The following is a 24,483-nucleotide window of genomic DNA, read 5'->3' as shown; positions in this document are numbered from 1 at the left end:
CTTTGCAGTGACTGTTTAAGGATAGATGCTGATGAACGAGGAACTGATGTGCAAGAGGTCTGCAGTAAATGTAAGGGAAATGGAAAGTCCTGCACTCAGGTTCCCAAGTCCTTCATTTGTTCCTGCAACAGATATGCACTCAGCAGTTATGAGCTGATAAAGGGCTCTGGTGTTTCCGTTGTAAACAGCAGAATCAAGAGGTTTGCCCCCATGGCCCTCAACAGTGTCATGCAGAAGGCAGGTGTTAAATGCAGGTAAAGCGGGTCAGAGTACGTGCCGTGAAGGAAAACACCACACTTGGAGAGAGTGTCATGCACTCAAAATATTGGTAGATGGAGAAATTCGGGAAATTCTCTCCGAGGAAGAGACTCTTCAGCTGGAGCCTGAAGAAGCGGGTTTTAGCGAGGAGGTAACTGTGGGCAGAGAGCATTGTAGTTGGACGAAACAGCATGTGCAAAGGCCCTGAGTCTTTAAAGAGGGTGGGATGCCCAGGGATCTGGGCATTCCCAAAGACCAGTGTGGCTGGAACTTAGTGAGCAGGTTGAGGGTAACACCAAGGGAGATTACTAAGCATGTGGGGCTGGTGGTGGCATGTTTGTGTTGTAAGGACGACCCTGGCCGCCATGTGGATAGTGGATGGTGGAATCGAGAGGGAGGATGGTGGTCATGCAGGTGACAGGAGAGGTGAGTCAGACTAGGAGAAAGGAGAACAGTTTACACACCTGTTTAGGAGGTGACTGAACAGGCCTTGGTCCAGCAAGGGAATTATTTTCTGGTATTCGTACCATGGGGAAAATCAGGATCCAAAATTCTGTGCCCTATCCTCCTAGTTTGGTTCTGGGCAGGATGCCACTATTACCAGTTTCTGGTTAAAATTCTTTGTCAGAAGAAATGTATCCCTATTTAATTGCTCCCATGGACATGTGATTTTTTTAAGGACGTTCTTGTGTACTGAATCAAGTACTTTGACGTTAAGTTGGGTGTAGTTTATTTGTGGTATTCATTATAATCAAGAGCACATTGTAAGCAGTGTGGAAAATAAATCGAACGTTTGTAGAGTGGCAGAAGTCTCTAGAACAGGTCTGGAAGACATGGTACATCTATGTACATGGTACAGATCTAGAAGACACGGGACATATATTTTGCCTGTATTTTCAGGGCCTAGAGCAGACACATATGTTTTGTATTTATCTGTTTCCTTTTAACACTCCAACGTAGATATTTATTAATTGTGTACATCTGGTTTTGTTTTGTTTTCTTTTTTGTTGTTGTTGTTTTCTTTTCAATTGTGGTTAAGATACACACCAGGTATCTCAGTGGTAAAGAATCTAACTGCCAGTGCAGGAGATGCATTCCATGGGACGGGAATGATCAAACATGGTCACAACAGAGGCAGAGAGAGATGGACTTAAAGAATAGACACTGAAGGAAAGTATTCTGCAAGGAAAAATTAGGTTAACAGTAAAAAAAAGCAAAAAAAATGGGGGAGGAAAAGAAAGCAGAGAGAGACATTCCTAGTCAAGTACAAACTTAAGGGAATAAAATAAGCATAATAAGGCTTGTGGAAAAACACGCACAAATAAAATGTATATACAATAGATCAGTAATACATCAGTATTCTTAAGGATATACTATGAACAAAGCCTCTGTTTTATATGCTTTTATTAATATATAAATTACACATCTATACTGTTCTGCAAATTTTATGAAAATATCAACATACGTTGTCTATAAAACATATACTTAAGAAAGAGGCTTTTGTTCATAATATATCCCTAATATAGCGATCTGTATTACTCCAAAACTTTTGCTTATAAATACTACCGTATTAAAGTTGAATATTGCCACTGTAAAAAGTGTCATTTGATTAGCCACACATGGTCATCTGTCACTACCTGAATGTTGTAAAGTATTACTTGAGAGAGAGAAAAATTGATTAAGAAATATTCCTGACTATTCACTGGGAAAAAGAACTGGTAATCAAAATTCTGAGAATGTATGGCTTGAAAAGAAACATTTAATGGAACAGAAGATGGGGCAAAAAAGGTCAAAAATTTTCACCTAAATTTCTCATCTCACAACCAGTGGACAGTGAAAAAAATACTGTAACCTTTCACTTTTCACATATTTCTTATTTATTTCCTTGTTATGCAGGACCCCCTTCCTCAACATAACACAACTGAACTATATTACCTGTAACATTACATAGGATATGGTTTGTCTCTTCATTTATTCACATTCAATAACTATTAACACGGTTCTTACACTCGAGACCTATGCTACCTGCTCCAGGAGATGCACAACTGTTTCCTGAACCCCACTAGCTTACACTGACACGGGGCTCTAAGATGAACACTTAAATCACAATAACACAAAAGGTCTGAAATCTGAAGGCTTAGAATGTGACACAGGACACGGGGTAGGTCTTTTTAAAAATACAATAGAAAAAAAAATCCCGAGTTGCAGTTTTATCTCACGGTTATTAAAAGTCTCTGCTTCTATGAAGGGAAAGTCGATCAGTCGTGTCCGAATCTTTGCAACTCCATGGACTCTACGGTCCATGGAATTCTCCAAGCCAGAATACTGGAGTGGGCAGCTGTTCTCCAGGGGATCTTCCCAACCCAGGGATCGAACCCAGGTCTCCACCATTGTAGGCAGATTCTTGACTGTCTGAGTATTGCACTGTGAGTATTGCAAAAGTCATGTCCTTATGGTTTAAAATTCACAGTAACAGTCTTTATCCTTGACCAAAATTCATAGTTCCTTCATTGTGGGAAAGCTTTTCCAATACAATTTTCCTGTCACTCTATTTTCCAGCCCATTGTTTTCTTCACCCCACTTTCATTATTCACCAAAGTTAAAAATGAACAAAAAAAACACCAGTCATATTTCTATAAAATAGTTTGCTCTGAAGAACGTTCCATTATAAACATAAAACAGAGAGAGGGACACCATTGCTGAATTTAAGAGTAAATACTACATGAAGCTAAATTCAGAGTACGGAAACTGATTTCACAAGAGTGCACTGTACCTTGGTCTCAAAATCTAAGACTTCATCATCTGACGGAGGCCATGAGTCAGCACCAGGTTTGTTGGAAAACCTTTAGAGCATAAACATACAACAAAAATGAGTGAGTTCATTTCTTTAAATGAAGAAAAAAAAAGCAAGTGAACGTCTGGCTATCTATGCAGTAAACGAAGTTTCTTGACATAATTAAAATTTGGCCTCTGTTTTCAAACATTTTTTTTTTTAGATATTTTGATGTGGACCATTTTTAAAGTCTTTATTGAATTTGTTGCCATGTTGCTTCTGTCTTATGTTTTGGCTCTTTGACCCCAAGGCATGTGGGATCTCAGTTCCTCTGACTGGAGATTGAACGCACACCACCGGCATTGGAAGAAGTCTTATTAACCATCTTAACCACTGCACCCCCAGAGAAGTCTCCAAAAAAGATGTTAGTTACCTATTTCTGCTTCCATCTCTCCCAACCTATGACATATCTAGGGAAGACTCATTCTTAGTTTCCATTAACAAAGACTGACAGCCAATATATTGGCAGAGCCTGAAAATAATATGTTTTCACCAAGTCCTAATAGCTGAACTGAAAATCTAATTGATGCACTGACATAACTTTTGTTTGCCCAAAGTGGAATAAACCTGATGACTTAAAGCAGAAGGATATGCTGTTCCTTCTCCATTGTCTGTCCCTGGTTCAGAGACTAATCTGTGTCCATCAAAAATGGCAGTCTTGGTCCCTCAGCAGGGGAATCACTTATGGAGAAGGCCCCATTCCTCCCTTTACTGTAAAGGGGATACAGGAGTCCCCCGCAATGTCTAAAACTGAAAATGGACACAAGTCAAAGAACTAATTTATATGTTTCACTTATATGCTACACGGGTACTTCTCAATTTCTGCTGAGGGACACGAGAGTGGATGTTGGAGTCAGGCAGGCCAGCTGTCAAATCACAGGTCAACTCATTTTAACCATGGAATCATGGGTCAATTCATCAACCTCCCGAACCACAGTTGCCTAATTAAGTAAAGCAGGACACAGTGATTTACGACGCTGCTCTGGTGACTCCATGCGGTCACAGACGTTGCGCACATGATGCAGTCTCTGACCCAGAGCAGGAAGCTCAACAAACAGTAGCTTCTCTTCTCTGTGTGTTCTCCTAGTAACACATACAAGTTTTAAGAATCCATCAAATCCTACCTGCTTAAAGAGTCTTCTTCAGAACTCGTATCCACTAGTAAAGAAAAAAGGAAGACACATTTTAAATCAACAAAAGAAAAATACAGACTATTAAAACCTCAAGACTGATGTTTTGTTTAAAAGTATTCCTTTGGAACCACACCTGGAGACCACACTAGAGGGAACAGTGATTGTACTATACTCATGGGCCATTAATGCCTGAGAACCACTCCTCTCCTTTATGGTCATCAAAGGCAGAACAGAAAAAGAAAGAACTGCTGATACAAGGACCATAATGCTAACCAACCTCTAGGAGACTGACAGAAAATGATACTACACCGTTAATAGAATCAGTACTATAAACTGACAATAGCACACTTGAACAGCACAGGATTTCTGGACTTCCATTCCCTGGAGCAGTGAACAGAGCCTACAGGTGTCTTGCTGGGACATAACACAAATTCTCTGGCTCTTCAGTTCAGGATGAAAATGCCCTATCACAAGGAAGCATGGTCTACAGGTGCTGAACTTCAGAGCGTGGTAAAACATAGGAAACAAAGTCTTCCTGGCCCTCTTTCCAAATGCAAGAGAAGTATGAAAGATGTAGTGATTCCAGGTTTAGCAAGGATAATCTCTTGACAGGGGGGTGGGGGAGGGTAAATGGGTAAAGGGGGTCAACTGGGTGGTGAGGATGGGGACTGGACTTGTAGTGGTGAGCATGCTGCAGGGTACACGGAGGCTGAGCATTTTTAATGTTTTCAATATCTATGTGTACATACTAATAAATGTGAAAAGGATAATCTCTTGAGACTATCACCTTCCATTGTTCAAGAGTATCTGGACCACCTAGAGCAGGATGGTCCAAACAGTGCTGTGTTCTACTGAGGGCTATCATTACATCAATCCTCCCCATTATATGGCAAAGGTTGGTAGAAATCATGCTTTTTCAGCTTGGAAGGCATTCGTCATCAGACCCTAAGCTGATGAATAAGGGGAGGGAGGGAAGGAGAGAGGAAGCTATGGACTCTGGTGCTGTTGGACAACGTTTCACGTGTGTCGTCATGATCTGATGCTGGAGGGATGACTCACGTGCAGTGACTCCACGGGGAGGGGAGCGCTGCAACCTCGAGCCTGGAGGGCAGGGGCAGTGACGTTTACATGTCTGCACCCTGTGACCCAGAACAAGGCTTAGGACACAAAAGACACTGGAAAGTTATCTCTTTGGTGAACAAATGAACAAATAAACAAGAATGTCTTCTTTGAAAAGTCTGTTTCAAAAACTATAGAAATTAACCAGGGACAACTCTATTCTATTCTGAGCATACTGAAGACCAAGACTCTATGTCATCTCTGTATCTCCTCTAACGTGTAAAACCAACCTAGAGAAGTTCTTTGGTGGATGTTTTTGCTGTTTAGTCACTGAGTCGTGTCTGCCTCTCTGTGACCCGATGGACTGTAGCTCACCAGGCTCTTCTGTCCATGGGACTCCCCAGGCAAGAATACTGGAGTGGGTTGCCATTTCCTTCTCCAGGAGCTCTTCCCGATCCAGGGCTGGAACCCGTACCTCTGGCATTGGCAGGCGGATTCCTTACTGCTGAGCCCCCTGGGAAGCCCCCTTTGATTAGACAGAGGTGAACTAGGTTTAAAGGTGTTCTCAGACAGCTTGTACAATGTGCTAGATGCCACATCGAGGGGACATGGTGGTGTTTTTGCTCATGTGAACTGTGTTGGTTCTTTTATTAGAATCTGCAGAGTCCCAAGTTGATCTATTTGAAAATCTATTATGATCATCTTTTAAATAATGGCAACAGAACATGGTGTTCTTACAAAACTATACTATCATGACAAGTATCCAACACACAGAAGAAAACATCTGGTTCTAATGAAGTCAACCTATCTCACTCTTTTTGGATCTGTGAGGAATAAAATTGGTAATAGAGACCTTGTTCATACAATAGGCAAAATAACTGGTGCTTCTCAACTAGGCATCGCTTTTCTGATCTGTACTATTGGAAGGTATCTTCCGAAAGTAATCTCTTCCTGGTATGCTGCACACTGGTTCAGCACTGCAGCTCTTCTTGTTTATCACTTATCCTACCAGAAAGGGACTGTTGAGGTTCCCAGTTTAAACGATGGTAACTTTTTTAATGAGACCAATCACTACACAGTAAGTAATAACTACTCATTCACTAAATGCAAACTATTTGTAAAAATTAAAGCTCCACTTTTATAAGAAGTCAATTTGCTATAATAGGATTACAGATGAAATATATATCATACTAACTCAAACATTTTTTGTAATGTACATAAAAGTCTAATACAGGATTTTAGGGGCTGTAATTAAACACATGGAATGCTTTTCAGACAATACTGTCTCTGATGTTAAATTACCTACAATTAACTTCTTTAACAATTCTGAAGACTAGACTATTAAGAAATTCATTTAAAAACACATGCAATTTACACTAATTTTATCATAGTTCTTTGATTATTGAAATTTCCTCACTCCTACTTTATCTATGGTAGAATCACCAAGAGTAGTTCATTATTATCAGATGACGTACCTGGGTTGCTCTTTTCGGGAGGAGTTTTCGGCCTCTTTTCTTTATATTCAGAGATCAGTTGGCAAATGCTATGTGTTAAAAATGTGATAAATAATATTTTAACACTAATAGCGAAAAAAAACTACCAACTATGTTAAATTCTTAGATTATTTCAGACAATGTCAGCGATAATATCAAAACTACAATTGTCCCATACATTTCAAGTTTCTAAGTTCTACCAAGTTTTATTTACCATGTATTTAAAGGGGAAAGAAAAGGAAAATGAAGTAGTCATGAACTGAGGGCAATAGAGCTCAGCAGATTAACTAGATTTAGCTTGGCATATGAAAACTCTTTCCAACTCGCAAATCCTAGCTCTGTAACCAACTGCTCTTTGTTCCGAGAGAATTGCTTCTCTTGAGTTCAAAGTCATCCTCTCCACAACTGGGATCTTACTGCCTTATTTCACAAGGGGATTAAGAGGAGGTAATGAGATAATATAGCCCCAAAATGCTTGCAGAAACAGTCAAAGAATGGAATAATTTGCTCTTGAACGTTATTGTTGGAACTACTTTGGAATTCCAAGTAAAACCAATGTGTGTTTTCTTATATGTTTAGCATTCAAGGGTTTCAGGAAACTGTTATTAATTATGGTGATTAGTGTTCTCTGTGGTTTGTAATTTAGGGAATCTCAGCTCTTATGTAATTTGTACCTACATTTATTTATAAACTATGAACTCACTACATTAGGTAACATAACTATCCCCCATTATTGCAGCTAATCACACCAAGCACAGAAAACTAATCACAATCAAGACCTGGCCTGGACCACTACTCTCCCTTCTCTACCTGCTCAAACTCTCAACCAGCAGATCCTTCTGACAATGATGCTTAATCTCCATGTTCATCTCTGATGCACGTGGAAGACATAACCCTACTCTTACAGTGGATACTGGCAAGTCCCAGGCAGGGCTTACCTCTCTGAATTCCTCTCTGAACTAACTTACTTGAGATTTAAGGAGTTCTGGTGAATGGGTTCCTTGTGAGACAGACTCAGAAAACATTTACGGTTGAGGCAGATAAATCCTTTGGAAGATTTTCATTGTTGCAGGAAACAGACCCCATGAGGGGGCCAACCCTCCATGTAACTATGGAATCTCAGGCAAGCTGACACCCACTACTCTGGGAAGGACGACAGGGAACCTATGACCCAAGGAAAGGTGCCCCCACAGGATAGAAGCTGCCTGCACCGAACAGAAAACTCTCACTGGTCATGTAACAAGTGACAGTGAAAATTCTTTTTGGCGGCAGTTTAGTGATCACGGGCGTTTTAATGTGGACACTTACATATTAAAACCACTCAGAGCAGCATATTCTTCTGCAGTCCGTCCAAAGACATCTTGAGAAAAGACGTCAGCACCTCGCTGCAGGAGAAGGCTGACGACACTCATAGACTCGTAACTGACAGCAAGGATGAGGGCGGTTCTACAACAACAGAGAGACGACGTCACCCTCAGGAAGCTGAGTGAACTCACAGAAACAGCTCGTTTGATGTGCTTTACCAAGGTAACATCTTGCCCTCCCCGTGAAGAACTGACCATTTACACGCTCAAGTGTACATCCTTGTAAATGACCTCCAAGGCTGAAATGAAGCGACGGAAAAGCAGCCTCCTGTCCCATTGGGATGGCACATAGCAGCACTTACTATTTCAAAAGTCCCTGATGGGGACTTCCCTGGTGGACCAGGGGCTGTGACTCCAGGCTCCCAAGGCAGGGGGCCCAGGTTCCATCCCTGGACAGGGAACTTCATCCCACATGCTGCAACTGAGAGTTCCCACGACTAAGACCCCACGCAGTCAAATAAATAAATGCTTTTCAAAAATAATATCAAAGTCCTTCATGGACAAGAAACTGTGCTAAGGTCACTTATCTGAGGCAGGTGACTATTTAAGGAACGAATCCCCCATTTCCTCCTTAGTCTGATATATTATGCTTCAAAGTCAGCTAGAGGGTGGGTTAAGCAAAGGCTATTTGCTGGCTTAAAACAAAAATATTAACAATAATGGAAATAAAAATAGTCACCGTGGCACTTAATGATGTGGACAAGCATGTGCTCTTCACTAAATGAAATACTATGTCTACGCACAGCCACCTTTGAAGGACGCATTACTATTTGCCCTTTTGCATCAGGAAACTTATTTGCTGATGATAAGTAATGTGCCCAAGGTCATAACCCTAACAGGGAGGAAAGCTAGGAGCTGAACCCAGTCTGAATCTAAAGCCCATCATTTTCGTCTGTATCATCCACCTCTGACTTATCTTTGTTGAAGCAACTGTTTATCCAATTAAACCTATCATTCTTCCTTCTACCTTCATTTAAAATGAAAACATCAAAATGTACTAGAAATAAAAAAAGATAAAAACTGATGAGCCCACAGTATCTGGTGACAGTGATTACTAATCACTTTTTCTTGTTGTTTAGTCACTAAACTGTGAAGGACTCTTCTGCAATCTAATAACATCAGTATTTTTCAAAGAAAGTAATTGAAAGCAAAGAGTCACCCAAAAGACAAAATGAAGTCCTTTATGTTTAGTATGCATCTTTTAAGGAAAAATATACACGAAGTAGAGGTTAAACAATCATTATAAAAGAATTAAGAAATTCGATACTGTCATAAGGTAAACTAAAAAGCAGAATCCATATTGTATAAAGCTAATGAAACTAGTATGAAATCCCTCAGCTCCTACAAGATCAACCAGAAAAAAGAACAGGTTGCATATGACATCACTCAGTATTATAAAGGAATATGAATCCTGCTATATATCTCTGCTATATAGTTTTTCACGACTCCCAGTCAGAATAATTGGTTTTCTACCTAACTGATGAAGTGTTGATCACAAATGACACCTTATTAATTTAATCTTTATCTTGATGTTAGCACCCAAGAACAGCACTAAGGTTTTTAAAAAGAAAAAGAACAACTGTACCTTTTCATCTTATCAACCGCGTGTACATTTGCTTCTTTCTTTACTAAAAATTCCACCATTTGCTGTTTCCTTTCACTTATGGCCAATAATAGTGGTGTGAGGTCATCCTGTAAAACAGGAAAAACCATTTCGAATGTACCCAGTTAACCTATTTCTAAACTGAACTGAAAATCATGCAATAGATTCTCTGAACTTAAACATATAATTCAGAAAGCAAATAAACGGGAGCCCCTCCTCCTCTTCCCCCGGCGCACCTTCTATCTCTTCAAGATGCTCCTCCTCCTGGCCTTCCCTGGGGGTCCAGGGGCTAAGATTTGAGCTCCCAAGCAGGGGGTCCAGGTTCCATCCCTGGTCAGGGAACTAGAGTCCAAGTGCCGAAACGCAAGATCCCACCTGCCACAACTAGACCCAGTGCAGCCAAATACGTCTTTTGAAAAGGGAAAGAATAAAATGCTCCTCCTCTCCCTCTTCCAAAGATGAACCACAGAGTCATTCTCTAAAACCCACTTTCAACATTTACTGGTTCCAAGGATCTTTGCTTCTATCATAGTATCTATCAGGAATATTGCAGTATTTACTTGCTCTATTACTAGTCTCAACACTCCTCCAGAGAGAATCAATTAGCTACTTGATTTCGTAGCTGCATATTTTAGGAGCAATGCTGAGGCAGGAATACATCATATTATCTGTAGCATGCATAACCTATCCAAGGATGACCAAGAGTAACCTCATGAGGTTTACAGACATTCCAATGGGAATGTTATCCTCTACATGAACATGCAAAGAGAAAGGTTGTTTTCTTTTCTTCCAAAAAAACCAACTGTGGGCACCATGTTTCTCGGCTTTCTCAGCAAAGTCTCTTGAAATTTAATCTTACTCATTCTCCTTTGCTTGTTCCTTCCCCCGCCCTTAAGTTAAACTGACAGGTCAGCATTAGCTAGATGCTGTTTGATGCAGAACAACACCGCTTATCTTCAAAGACCTTTCTTGACGGCTCTCATGTGATGACCTCCAGACCTCCAGGAAGAAGCTTCCTTAATCCCAGAGTTCTGGTCTCTGTCTTGCTTTACAGCTCTTAGTGAAGGATTACAAGGTAAGTTACCAATAAATATGCACTCAGCATTTTCTCGGGGAGTTGCTCTTCCGTGAACTCTCCCCACGCTCTCTCTCATAATCCTGTGTGTCTGAGAGACTCATTCAGTGTGAAACCGCCACAACCAACTTAAAAATTCTAATTTGAAAAATTCAATCCCATCCTTAAGAGATTCTTTTAAAATATGGAATCAATTATAGATTAATTAGACTGTCTTCAAAACTTTGAAATAGTTATCAAAATAAACTATAAACCAAGAATTGGAAACTCAAATGCTTATGGAGGGGGAAACCTGGTGACCTAAGTGAAAAAGCCAGGTGAGGCTGGCAAACCCGCAAACACACGCCCCATACAGAAGGGGAGGCCTACACATGCAGACCAAACAGTAGAATGGGCTCAAGGGGGACCAGATTTGGGTCTCTGAGAAGCCTGAAATGCAGACATCAGGATGAGTGTGCTAAATTTTAAATGTTGACTCAGTTTGTGGAGGTAGGTAAGCTAAACATAACCAAGGACCACATTTGGTCTGTAGCCCATTTGTGCTTTTACGTTTTGCTGTTTCCAAACAGGTGGGTATAAAGCAAATATTTGTATGTGAAAGCTTTCCTTTCTTGAGTATCATGTGGTTCACAAGAAAAGTGGGTCTCAATATGTAATAAAAATTGCTATTGACTCATAATTTTATTAAAATAAATTTAAAAAACAAGACTCAAAATTCCCACTTGAAGAATGTTTCCACTGCTTGTTAAAACTACAATCTCTTTCTAGAATTCTCCCAGATTATTAACCAAATGGTTAGTGAGTTCCTAAGACTGCTGAAACTAAATGATTCAAACAATCCCCATCTGGACTAACTTCATGGGTTTTGATGTTTAAAGCTGTCCTCTCGCTTATGCCAGGGCTCAGCAAATCTAACAGACACACTGCAAGAGTCTGTCCTGCTGACACCAAAAGAAGGCTCATGAATTACTGTTACCGCAGTCAGGAAAACCCTGTTGGTAACAAACATTGTTGACCTAATGACCTGGTTGGTAACAGAAGGTGTAAAATTCTTAAAGGGTCAGACTCTACAGATGAAGTGACTTGGCCATGAGCAAATCTCTAAAGACGCTTGGAGTGTCACTGAATAATTAGTGGTTGGAAGAAAAAGGAGTTATATCACTCAAGCTAATAGATGTTGCCAAAAATGCTCCTTTTAACTTCTCAATCACAGAGGCAGAGGAAAAAGTCAGGCTAATATTGCTGCAAAGGAGGGAGCTGATGGAAGTAGCTAGCATTGATCAAACTCCAGCTCTTCTATAGATTACTTATTTTTGAGATAGGTGCACTAGAAATTATACTTAATCACTCCATAGTTCTTCACCAAGGATCCTATCAGAATCTCAAGGACATATTTCTAAATACACAAGTCCAGGCCTTCCTCGATTTATTCCATCAAAATCTTCAGGGAACAGCCTAGGTTTGTAAATTTTTTTATCAACTTTCTCAACGGATTGTGGTTTTCACCAGCACAATCTAGCTGAGAATTAGCCCAGCAAACATTCCAGTCTCATCTCTAACCCACATGGCCAATCCCTTCTCTTACTTGAGGCTTTGAAGAGAAAAGAAAAGTGTAAGAGGCAAGAGTCATCAAAACAGAGTTAAATTTTCCTGGGTAAATAATGGTAGAACAGGGACTAATAAACACAAAAGGCAACCTGATCTCATTGTTTATAAACCCCTTCCTTTCCATCAAGACCTTCTAGATTGAGAGCAGAGTCTAGACTCTTATCTAACTGGCTGTTTCTGCCAGAATAGGATAATAGTTCTGTTCAATATTTGTTCTTCTCTCTTCTTTCCAACTTAATCACCACCTTTTCACTGCTGATCTGATTTCTGCAGAGTCTTCCTAAAATTGATACCTAGGCAAGTCTCCAACTCATTCAATCTCTTTCTCAAAATAACAACTATTATACCTGAAACTGAAAGGCACCTTAGCAAAATATATAAACTGAAGGGGGAAAACAACAAAACCAAAACCTCAGGACTTCTGTGGTGGTCCAGTGGCTGGGTCTCAGCGCTCACAGTGTAGGGGGTCTGGGTTCCATCCCCGGTCAGGGAACTAGACCCTGCATGCTGAAACTAAGACCTAGCACAGCCAAATACATATTAAAAAAAAAAAAAAACAAAAAACCCTCTTCTTGGCATTTCCCCAACTGCCAAAATTCCAGCCTGCTCTGCGTTTTTCAGCTGCTCGCTCGTTTTCCTTTCCTTTTAGCCTCTGAAGCCTTGGGCAATGAGAGAGAAATCATTTTTATGTAAATCATTTCTTCATAAAATTGGAATGTGTTAACAACAGCAACATTTCTATTATGTTGTCAAATGCTTGTTTGAGTTTTAAGACAAAGTCTACTTCCCCAAGGCAAATTTTGCATTACTGTGTTATGTTAGACTAATTAGAAAAAAAATTTTTTTTTCAGTAAGGGAAAAATACTTGGAAAAAGTTTTACCTTTAACAATTGCTGTGTTATCACAAATATCTGCCAGAAACACAAAAAAGAACGCTTCGCTCTCAATGCTTCTTGAGCAATATCGTGATTTAAAGTGACATCTTAGACAATCAAGTGCTTTCAAAATATTTTCACTCAGGGAAGGCTGGAGCTTCCAAACAAGGAAAACTGAGCCCAGCTGTGAGAGTCGGGGAGCTCTCTCTGCAGCTCCTGGCGGGGCTGCAGCCACAGGAGAAAGAGCAGAAGGGGCAGCTTCACGACCACCAGCTCCCCACACTCAGCTGCAGCCCCGAGCTTCACCATCACCAGCTCCCCACACTCAGCTGCAGCCCCGAGCTTCACCATCACCAGCTCCCCACACTCAGCTGCAGCCCCGCCGAGGAGCCCCCCAGGGCTGAGTGTGGGAGACCCGAGGTGTGTACCTGGTGAACCAAGTGGTCACCAGCACAGGTAAACGCCCTTGCTGGTATCAAACATGACCTGACCCACTTCACCGGATCTCAGAACAGGGGTCCTGGAGGGCTCAGGGCTCCAGGCCTGCTGCCTCCCTGGCCCACTTGCACCCCCCAGCTCCCCCTGCTGGGCACTGGTTCTCCTTCCTCCTACCCCCATCCCTCCCCCAGCAGCTGTGCCCATTCCCTGAGCCCCTGGAAGCAGCCACCCACCACGTCACTTCACTCTCCCCAGGCCTTCATTCTTTGTAGGACTTGAGCCTACCACCCATTCCTGAGCACTTTCTAGTGGGAAAATCTTCCTTCTGGGGTAGAAGGTGGCTGAGAGAGACAGCGTTGCCCTTTCTGTGGGCTCTGACATGTTCCACCCAACCCCTGACTTGGCTTTGGAGTTGTTTCCATGGTAACAGGGCCTGCTGGACACTACTCACTCTATCTATTTATATCCTGTTATCAATAAAACACCAGAGTTTAGAAAAATGCTCTGCCAATATTTTGTCAATAAAGTTAGTTGAGCTATACCTCGTTCCTGGCTTCTATATTGGCGTGATAGGAAAGCAGCTTTGCTGCGAGTGATATATTCTGGCAAAAGACAGCGTGGTGGAGCGCGGTGTTGCCACTGGCATCCGTGAGGTTTGGGTCGGCCCCGTGCTCCAGCAGGAGAGTCGCGCACTCCTCCTCTTGGCATTCTACGGCCTGTCAGCGTTGTGCCAAGAAACAAGAGTGTGAGTTCTAGGAATTCAAAGGAAATAGCCCACAAGTTCACCAGTTCCCTCTATTTCAACGAGATCAACTCATTGTTAGTCTCAGTGGTTAAATCACACCCATCTCATGTGGACACGGGTCGCTGCCCCATACCTTCATCAGCGCGGTCTTGTTTTCACTGTCACAGAGGTTAAGCCGGCATTTTCTCTCCAGGAGGAGAGCCACCACCGCTGGATGGCCATTGGCACAGGCCAAGTGGAGCGCAGTCCTACGAAAGCAAGACAAGTTCTTAGGAAAATGTAGTGTAACTGTTTCAAAACAAACAACTCTTGGTGTGATTGAAAACACTCAACAGCATGGTACTCCTATCCCTCTAAAACAAATATTTTGTTTTCTTCTGGAGAAAGAGCAGCATTTATTAGCTTTAGCTCCTCTTACACAGTAAGGAAAGAACAATCTACTTGAATAGAATGCGCAAGACCTCGAGATTCAGCTCAACTTGGGTTTGACTTTGACTTTCACTCTGTCACTTATGAGCTGTCACTCAATCTCTTTGTGCCTCAAGTTCCTCATCAACAAAATGGACAGAGAGTAGTAGTTATCTCACAGGACACAGCTGGGATGCTTAAATGAGATCCATGCACAGATAACTGCGATGCTTAAATGAGATCCATGCACAGATAACAGCTGGTAATTGTTAGATTCGAATATCAAAGTTACTACTATTGCTACTGTCTTACAAGGACAACATCTAAATGAAGTCAAAGGATATTACAACTCCTTTGCAGATATGTTTTGAGGATTAGAGACAACATTGTACTCTGATGATTCTAATATGCTCATTATCTCACATTTTAGCGTCTCTGACATTGGAATATAATTTATAAATCACAGGCTTTACAACTGTAAATTATAGCATTTTTGTTTGTTCATTTCTCGTTTTTCTGTTGGTCTAATTACCACGAGGGGTTTTCGTCTAAGTTTCTTTAGAGATGACGTATGTTATATGTTGTTATATAATACAGGTCACAACACAGTGATCCACAACTGTGAACGGTTACACCGCATTTAAAGTGACTATAAAATATTAGCTATATTCCCCATGTTGGACAATATATCCTTGTAGCTTGCAGGATTTTAGTTCCCTCACCAGAGATCGAACCCTGGGCCCAGAGCAGTGAGTCTTAACCACTGGACAGCCAGGAAATTCCCAAGATTCCCTTGACTTCTGAAAAGGCTGAAAGTTGCCATAGGATACCAATCCTCACAAATAAATTGAAAGTGACAAATTACTTTTATCTGTGCCACATTCCTATGAGTGCCAGAAAGACAAGCCCTGTCTGCTCACCCGACTTCCCTACAGACAGCTTGCTCTACAGAGATTTTTAAATTTGGGGGGTTGCTAAATCAACTTTCAGATTTGTTTTTTTTTTCTGGTGTGGAAACCCAGGAAACTCCAGAGTGTTTGCCTTTGAAATCATTCTTAGAAAAGTCTCTGGGGTGCGATATGTGTATACTTACAACTGATTTATGATGTTGTACAGCAGAAACCAAGACAACACTGTAAAGCAATTACCATCTAATTAAAAAGATATTAAGGTTAGTAACCAGTAGAACAAGAAAAAAAAGGTCATTGTCAGCACACAAAAAAAGTACCAATAGGAATTTCAGTTTTCTTCTGCTACTTTTCTCACCCTGTGTATTTCAAATGTTTGATCCATACTCCATCTGAAACTTTTTGGTGAGATAAAAATCTAGTTACTTTTCTCTTAATAGTTACCAGGTTATTTCTCTACCATCTACACATAATTTATCTTTACTAATAGAAATCATCATCAAGCAAATTTTGATAATCTAAAAGGGCAAATCTTTGCCTACTATACAAAACTTCCGATTTCATCACAATTAAAGACAGCATGTGTAACGCAAAATCTTTAAAACCACGATATGTTTATTTGGTTTAAATATGGAAAGACCATATATCCTAAGAAAACGTCTTCCTATTCAAGAACACATTCAGCTTGCTACTTCAAAGCTGTCTTCTAAGGTCCTTCAGCAAGGAATATATACACATAAGTGTACAGTGATATAAAATGGATATTGCATTGTATCTGAAGAATTTTTAACCCAGAAGCTGACCTGTCATGGGGATTATTTTTCTCACTATGCAGTTTTCTGGAATATATAACATTATGGTATAAAAATGTGTACATTAAAAATAAGATGCCAACAACCTCAAAAGTCTGCCCACTGCCAATATCCACAATGGACGATCCATGGGAAGAAGAGTTTTCATAAATCACATGAGAAAAACAGTGTGAAAGCCAGGGAGTTCCAGAAGATTTCTTGAGGGCTATAGAACTTGAGAGCTCTTACTCATGAGCACACCATGTTAACGATGCATAACAACAAGTGAAAAGGAGGAGAAAGAAGAGGAAAAAAAGATGCTATTCACGGTTTTTTTACATTCGTGATGTGCTTAACACAGTACCTGACACAGACTAAGATTTTAAGAAGCTAATTCATTGAGCATGGTGGTGCTTTAGTCACTAAGTCGTGTCCGACTCTTGCAACCTCATGGACTGTAACCACCAGACTCCTCTGTTCATGGGATCTCCTGGTCAAGAATACTGGAGTGGATTGCAATTCCCTTCTCCAGGGGATCTTTCCGACCCAGGAATTGAACCCATGTCTCCTACATTGCAGGTGAATTCTTTACCGACTGAGCTACAGGAGATAGGATCATTCTGGAATTCTATTAACAGTAAGCTAAAGAAAATAGAGCAGAAAGCCTCTTCATCACAAGAGGCAGAATGGTGTAGGGGTTAAAGACACGGGCTTTGGACCTATGGGCTTACATCCCAGTCCTACCACTTCAGCCTTTCAACCTTGAACAGACGACCTGAACTTTCAAACCCTCAGTTTCGCCATTGTTGAAATGGGGCAATGGTCTCCATCTCTGAGGCTACTGAGGACTCATACTTGTGTCATTTGCCCGGGGCCTGGTACCTAGCCTCCTTGAATGTGAGTGGCTTTCACTGTCATGGAGACAGAGCAGTAGCACTGACTGCATCCTACTGGATGCCAAGCACACAGTGGGTCTCCTTTTATAGCAGCCAAGCTGAGGCTGAGGGGTAGCAGGCACAGGGTAACATGGATAGAGGTCACTGCCTACAGGACAGCTTATGGGCTCTAAGGTGACACCCCCGAGGCCGAGGCCCCATCACTGAACTGGCTGTGTAGAATTAGGCAGTCACTTCACTTCTCTGGACCTTTGTGTCCTACTCTGTCACTGCCCAAGCTGTGTGGAGTATGAAATGAGACACCACACATAAAATACTTGGCCCAGGGCCTAAGGATGGTGGTGATGGTCATGCTTTTCCCTGTTGCCCTTACCACAACTCTTCCTACCCCTTCTCACCATGTTCTGCCCAGCGCTTTAGTCCTGGGGCCGCTGCTGTGGAGCATCTGGGCAAATTTGCTTTCCCTTCTCCAAGTCCTGGGCTCAGTTCTGGGCTCAATGCCAGTCTGTACCAGCCTCAAGACACTGCCCATTGCAGCATTCCCTCACATCTCTGTTGCTTCAGGTCTCAGTTCACAATCAGAGATTCCTTCCATATACCCATGTTACCCACTTTACCGTAGGGAAATGGGCCCAGAGAGGGCACAGTTCTCCCTTAGAGACACACAGCAGAGTGCATTCCTGGATGGGTTGTGAAACTGAGGTCTTTCACTGTCTCTTCTGGGAAGCCTGGATGTGGATCCCACAGTGCACTGCTGGGCCAGGGCCAGGTCAGCACCATTTACAGTAAATACCAGGCATACCACATCTGCCAGTCCACCCCTCATTACCCACACACTGCCGCTCTTCACTAGATTCCCTCTCCAATGGGCGTTATGCAGGGCTTGGGGGTCACAGAGTACACAATAGGACAGTCACACATTATCAAGCCTTCAAGGAGGCCAGGCCCACCCCCACCCCTTCACACAGGACCCTTTCTTCGGGACCCCATCCTCAATTCCACCGCTCTTCTGCCGTTGTTAAAGCCCCTCCCCATAATTCAAGCCCGTCCATAGACTATGGGTCCCTTGCGCGCCTCCACCGATACACTCTAGCCACACCTCTTTCCCCTCCGTGGCCGCTCCTCTCCAGCCACTGTCCTCTATCTGGTCACGCTCCAACCCCTAACCCCGCCTCCGGACTGACCACGCCCCCTTGACAAACAGCCCCGCCCTCACCATCAGGCCCGCCTCTCAGTTGCAACTCAGGTTCCCTCTGGCCTCCCCATCCCGTCCCTCCTCTCTGATACCGCCCCTCGCCCCGCCTCTCCCGACTGCGGCCTTAGGGGCTCCCCCAGGCCAGTTAACCGGGAGACCCACTGAACTCTTCCGTGGGTCTCAGCGAGCCGCCCTCGCGTTCACTTAAAGGGGAGATGCCGGCGAGGGTGGGCCCACACGACCGGCTTGAGCCCCGCCTGGGCGCCTGTGCCTGCTATTCATGTTTTATTTAAGTTCTGTGATTACTGACATTCAGTTAAATAACTTTAAAACGGCCAGTAAAGTGCTCTATAAGGGGAATTATAAGCGGGTCCGAAACCAGCTAAGGCTTTTGCAGCCTATCAAGTCTGTGGGGCGCTGGATCCCAGGAAGGTGTCCAACGTCCTTGGAGGGGAGACTCACAGGAGGGACACCTGCCCGGCCCTTCCTCCCTGCTTACCTGTTCATCTTGTCCTTGTCATTCAGGCCACTCTTCCCGAGCAACAGGACCTGCTGCACTTTAGCTACGTTGCCTACGCTGGCAGCTTTGTGAATCTTTCCGAGGTCCTTGTCTCGGATGCGGTACCCGGGCTGAAAGTTGATTCTATGACTGCCGTCTCTCCCCGGGCTGATGGAGGAGCCGAAGGGCGAGCTGCCCTTCTTACTCCTGAAGCCAAAAGTCTTCTTCATCACTGAGCCTACAGACTCCAAACACACCTCACCTCCCCCTCGGCTCTTCACAGGCCCCTAAACCCAACAGGAGCACTAGAGGTAAGCCAGAGCCGGCCCGCCACAACCTCCCAGCTGGGAAGCTCAACGGTTTAGAACCTTACATCCCAGAATGATCGTTGCTAAGCAACGATCGTTGCTAAGCAACACGTTGCTAAGCAATGTGTTCACCTCTAAACACATTGCCTGTGTGCCAGGATGCCCAGGGTGCACGTGCAAGAACTGGAAGTGCATTTTTTGAAAGAAACAAATATTATCAATAAAGCCTACCTAAGGTAAGAGGAAATGAGAGGAAACTGAAATAAACACAGAAAGGAAAGCGACATTACAACAGATACCTCAGAAGTAAAGAAGCATAATCATGAGGGACTATTATTATTGATGAACAATTACAAACTGGAAAACTTAGAAGAAATAGATAAATTCTGAGAAACATACATGCTGTCAAGACTAAAACAAGAAAAAATACAAAAGCAGAAAAACTCAAAACTCCAGTAACAAATAAGGAGATTCAAATATTAATTAAAAAAAAAAACAACTCCCCAAAGTTAAAAGTTTACGATCAAACGGATTCAAAGCTCAATTCTACCAACATTCAAGTAAGAACTAAAAGTAAGACTATGCATAAAAACACTTGACAAAATTCAAAATCCATTTATGATAAAAAAATTTTCAATAAAATAGAAATTTACTCAATACAATAAAGGCCATTTATAAAAAGCATGAAAAGTGAAAGTGATGGTCACTCAGTCGTATCTGACTCTTTGCTATGCCATGGATTATACAGTCCAGGGAATTCTCTAGGCCAGAATACTGGAGTAGGTAGCCTTTCCCTTCACCAGGGGACCTTCCCAATCCAGAGATAGAACCTAGGTCTCTCGCAATGCACGCAGATTCTTTACCAGCTAAGCACCAAGGAATCCCAAGAATACTGGAGTGGGTAGCTGATCCCTTCTCCAGTGGATCTTCCTGACCCAGGAATCAAACCAGGGTCTCCTGCATTGCATGTGGATTCTTTACCAACTGAGCTAACAGGGTATCTAGTCTTGCTTGGGAAAACAGCGTCTGACAGTAGGAAAAGCAGGGACCAAGAGGCTTTGAACAAGATGGCTGCCATCTTTAAAGACAAAGAAGCCCTCTGTCCTGTGACGGATTCACGCTGATGTTTGGCAGAAACTAACACAATACTGTAAAGCAATTATCCTTCACTTCAAAATATATTAAAAAAAAAAAAACCCTCTCCCTCAACTATGCTGCCCCCTTCCCCTGCAGCCTGAACGGTGCTCAACACAGAACCAAACACCCTGAAGGAGCTGCCCAGCCCCACGCTCTCCTAAAGATCTCACATGTCGCAGGGAACACTGGTGCAGCTAAATAAATAATATTAAAAAAAAAAAAAACTTGACTACATGGGAGCAGAATGAAATGGCCATTTTGTTGATCCAATCTCATGTGTTTTGTGTCTTTGATAATACTTATCAGCTTTCTTTTGAGCCATCAAACAGGAGGGGATTTGGGAATTCTCTGTTGGTTCAGTGGCTAGGACTCTGCACTTTCTTTTTTTTTTTTTTTCATTTATTTTTATTAGTTGGAGGCTAATTACTTTACAATATTGTAGTGGTTTTTTGTCATACATTGACATGAATTAGCCATGGAGGACTCTGCACTTTCATAGCCAAGATCCCAGGTTCAATTCCTGGTTGGGGAACTAAAATCCCAAAAGCTGTGTAGCATTTCCCAAAAAAAAAAAAAAAAAAAGAACAGGAGGGAATCTGATGGCTGAGTGTGCTGCTGTTTTATCTGATACCATTTGACTGTGTTTCTGTGTCCTCTCCCATCACAGCTCACAAAAGGACGAAGGGCCAGGGGGGAAAAAATTCAAGGAAATCAAGTAACCTGTGTATGCTGTTTAACCAGTGGGGATTTTCACGAATGTGCCTTTTGCTTACCTAGCCCTCGAATACAATTCCATGTGACATCAAGAGGGGCTATGACATGAGTGATCAAAATCACACCCAGTTTCTTTCTTTTTTTTTTTCCTGGCCACACCACAAATGGCATGTGGCATCTTAGTTCACCAGCCAGGGATGGAACAAGCTCCCCCTGCAGTGGAAGCATGGAGTCTTAATCACTGGACCACGAGGGGAGTTCCCACAACCGAATCTGAAGTCCATAAAGAAAAGTCAATAGAGGGGAAAGTGACCGAGCCGCGTGGGGCGGGTGTGTGAGGCAGAGCCCTCCTCGCCCCAGGAGCAGCTCTGCTGATAGCACCGGCCACACACGCTCTGGGGGAAGTAACAGGAGGCAGATTCACCTCGAAGCTCCCTGGGGCCAGCAGGAAGGGGTTTAAGGTTGTTCTTCATTTGTTTCTGCTCAAGAACCAACTCAGGAATCTTTCCAGGTTAGATTTATTTTCTCATTCAACATGAGACCAGTTTTATTGAGTTATGTCTGTGGCGGGGGCGGGGAGGGGGGCAGAATACTCTTCCTTCAACGGTAAGATGACCAACACAATTATAGGCACTGCTTTTTTTTTTTTTTGCAGACTGTGGAATCTTAATTTCCAAATCAGGGTTGAACCCGGGCCCCTGGCAGTGAAAGCCCAGATCCCTAATGACTGGCCCACCAGGGGATTCCCAGACACTGTTTTAAAATGAACATGTGTACCTCCCTGGTGTTCCAGTGGTTAAGAATCCGCTGCCAATGGAAGGGACGTGGGGCTCGATCCCTGGTCTGGGCAGATCCCTCAGGCTGCGGAGCAACTAAGCCCAAGCACCACAACTGCTGAGCCTGCACTCTCGAGCCGGGGCTCTGCAACAGGAGAAGCCACTGCCATGAGGAACGAAGAACTTTCTCTAATTTTAACACTGTCTCCAAAAGTAAATCAGCAGTCAATTAAAACGGACTCAAATGCATTCCTTTTTAGAGCTGAATAATACACAGCTCTTTATCCACTCCGCTGTTGACGGTCATCTAGGTTACTTCCATGTCCTAGCTATTGTAAATAGTGTTGCAATGAACACTGAGGTACATGTGTCTTTTTGGAATTTGCTGTATGATGCAGGGAACCCAAAGCTGGTGCTTTGTGACACCCTAGAGGGGTGGAACGGGGAGGGAGGTGGGAGGGAGGGGACATATGCATTCCTATGGCCAATTCAAGTCAATGTATGGCAGAAACCATCACAATATTCTAAAGATATTATCTTCTAAATAAAAATAAAAATGTAATATATAAAAGTTCATTCATTTAAAAGGTGAAAACTCAGGCAAACCTTATTTCTCCATGAGGAAGGACTTTTGAATATGTGTTTAAAGTTACTTATAGTAAGTTTTATGCCACTACTAACAATTGTAACACATCAAAACATTGATGGTAGCCATAACAGCAGTATCTAAATCTTTGGGTCTATATATAGTGGTAAAAAGTGGAACATACCAAAAAGCTATCAATCAACACCACTAAATATTAATGACAAGTCTGGCTCTTTGGGTGCTGTTTAAACAGAGTATTAGGGCTCAGTCTGAGTTTGTAAAGGGCGTCCCTGGTGGCACAAATGGTAAAGAATCCACCTGCAATGCACCTGACGCGAGTTTGATCCCAAGGTCTGGAAGATGCCCTGGAGAAGGGAATGGCTCCCCACTCCAGTATTCCTGCCTGGAGAATTCCATGGACAGAGGAGATTGGTGGGCTACAGCGCATGGGGTCGCAAAGAGTTGGACACGATTGAGTGACTAACACTATCGCTTAGAATATGGAAAACTCAACAGTGCTGGTTTTTAAATCTGCTTAAAAGTAAGTTAGATGCAGAGAAACACCACTTAAAATACTATGTAAATTTTCATCATACACACGTAACACAAAAATATTTTCTTTTCAAAAAGATTTTCTCATTATCTTTAATGGAAAACAATGAAATGTCATGGAAACAGTCCAGTAGGGAAATGTTTACTATTTATCTTTCTAAATCCTATATTTTTCAAACAAAATCTGTTGATACTCTGCTTTCGCTTTCAAAAGTTGGTCATCATACACATTTGACCCATCTGAAGATCTTCGAGAAGACACTTGAAAGGCATCAGATGCCAATTCAGCCTCAACTGGAAAGAAAAGGAAAGAAGTATATTCTTTACCTAAAATACTTGAGTTAAGTATTAGTTACAACAAACCAACGAGAGAACGAAAAAATCTGAGACCTTTCCTAGTGTTCCAAAAAAATGAAATCTATCTATAGATGGCATGACGTGAAATACAAGATTACAATTCTATAATCTGCTCATGGTCGCACATGTGGCTGAGTACCAGATTTCTGGTTTCCTCATTCTTCATTGGTTCACTAAGTAACTGTGTGCAAAGGTGCTGGGACAAGGACTGCAATTATAAGATGAAGGCGACCCAGGTCCACCCTGGAAAATGATATGCCTTCAACTGGAAAAACAGACAAACAGGCAACTTCCACACAGACTCATAAATACAAAACAGATATAAAAGACGGCACAGGGACACTCAGAAGGGACAGCCAGCTTCGTGTCAGTACTGCCAGCTTTCTGGTGGAGGTGCTGTGGAAGCAGATACCTGGAGGACAGGAAAAAGTACAGGAGATGGAGGGGAGAAGCTCGTACAAAGACCGGAGGTGAGGACGCGCGGCTGTGGGATCCTACAGTCTGGCTGGTTAGATGCAGAGCTGAGGGCAGAGGAGGGTGGTAAGGAGGTAAGGCCGCCTACTTTGGCAGGACCCAAACCGATGTGGGTGTTTGGAGCTTTTCCTGAGGGTGAAAGATTAAACTGGTGGCAAAGTCAGTGACAGAGAAATTTTAGTCACCCACCGAGTGACAGCTGCACACCCGTGACTGCTTGAGTCTGGGTTTCCCAGCCTTAACCGCCACCAGCGCCTGAGAAGCGGGCGAACGCCACGTTTCCTGAGAAGAGTGTCAGGTGCAGGCAGACAGTTCCACAGGGATGGAGGCAGTAGAAGAAGGAAATAGCCAGAAGTAAAAGAAATGTATAGACCTTTAGAGATTATTTTTCAAGCTAT

At 42.6% G+C, this 24,483-nt stretch overlaps 3 protein-coding genes and 1 pseudogene across 14 annotated transcripts in view; 1 reads left to right on the top strand and 3 right to left on the bottom strand.

Annotated features, from left to right (window-relative positions):
• LOC122447862 (ankyrin repeat domain-containing protein 26-like) overlaps window positions 1-19,223 on the bottom strand; it is a 378,001-nt gene extending 358,778 nt beyond the window's left edge. For all 8 annotated transcript variants that reach the window (XR_006271434.1, XR_006271435.1, XM_043478575.1 and 5 more), the window contains exon 1: window positions 19,182-19,223. Coding sequence is in view for 6 of the 8 variants with exons in the window: in XM_043478575.1 (XP_043334510.1) it covers window positions 19,182-19,189 (8 nt within the window). In the remaining 2 variants the exon portion in view is untranslated. The remainder of the gene's footprint in view (window positions 1-19,181) is intronic.
• LOC122447860 (ankyrin repeat domain-containing protein 26-like) overlaps window positions 1-24,483 on the top strand; it is a 578,892-nt gene that overhangs the window by 460,526 nt on the left and 93,883 nt on the right. The gene's annotated exons all lie outside the window — the stretch shown is intronic.
• LOC122447868 (putative ankyrin repeat domain-containing protein 19) overlaps window positions 1-24,483 on the bottom strand; it is a 136,241-nt gene that overhangs the window by 25,240 nt on the left and 86,518 nt on the right. Inside the window, exon 6 of the mRNA XM_043478586.1 lies at window positions 15,986-16,025. Coding sequence (XP_043334521.1) covers window positions 15,986-16,025 — 40 coding nt within the window. The remainder of the gene's footprint in view (window positions 1-15,985; window positions 16,026-24,483) is intronic.
• Window positions 1-24,483, bottom strand: part of LOC122447871 — a 318,875-nt pseudogene that overhangs the window by 220,010 nt on the left and 74,382 nt on the right.

This window comes from Cervus canadensis, chromosome 10, assembly GCF_019320065.1.
Source record: "Cervus canadensis isolate Bull #8, Minnesota chromosome 10, ASM1932006v1, whole genome shotgun sequence".
NCBI classification, from domain to species: domain Eukaryota; kingdom Metazoa; phylum Chordata; class Mammalia; order Artiodactyla; family Cervidae; genus Cervus; species Cervus canadensis.
Note: the sequence above shows the minus strand (reverse complement) of the source record. Positions and strands in the feature narration are given on the sequence as shown.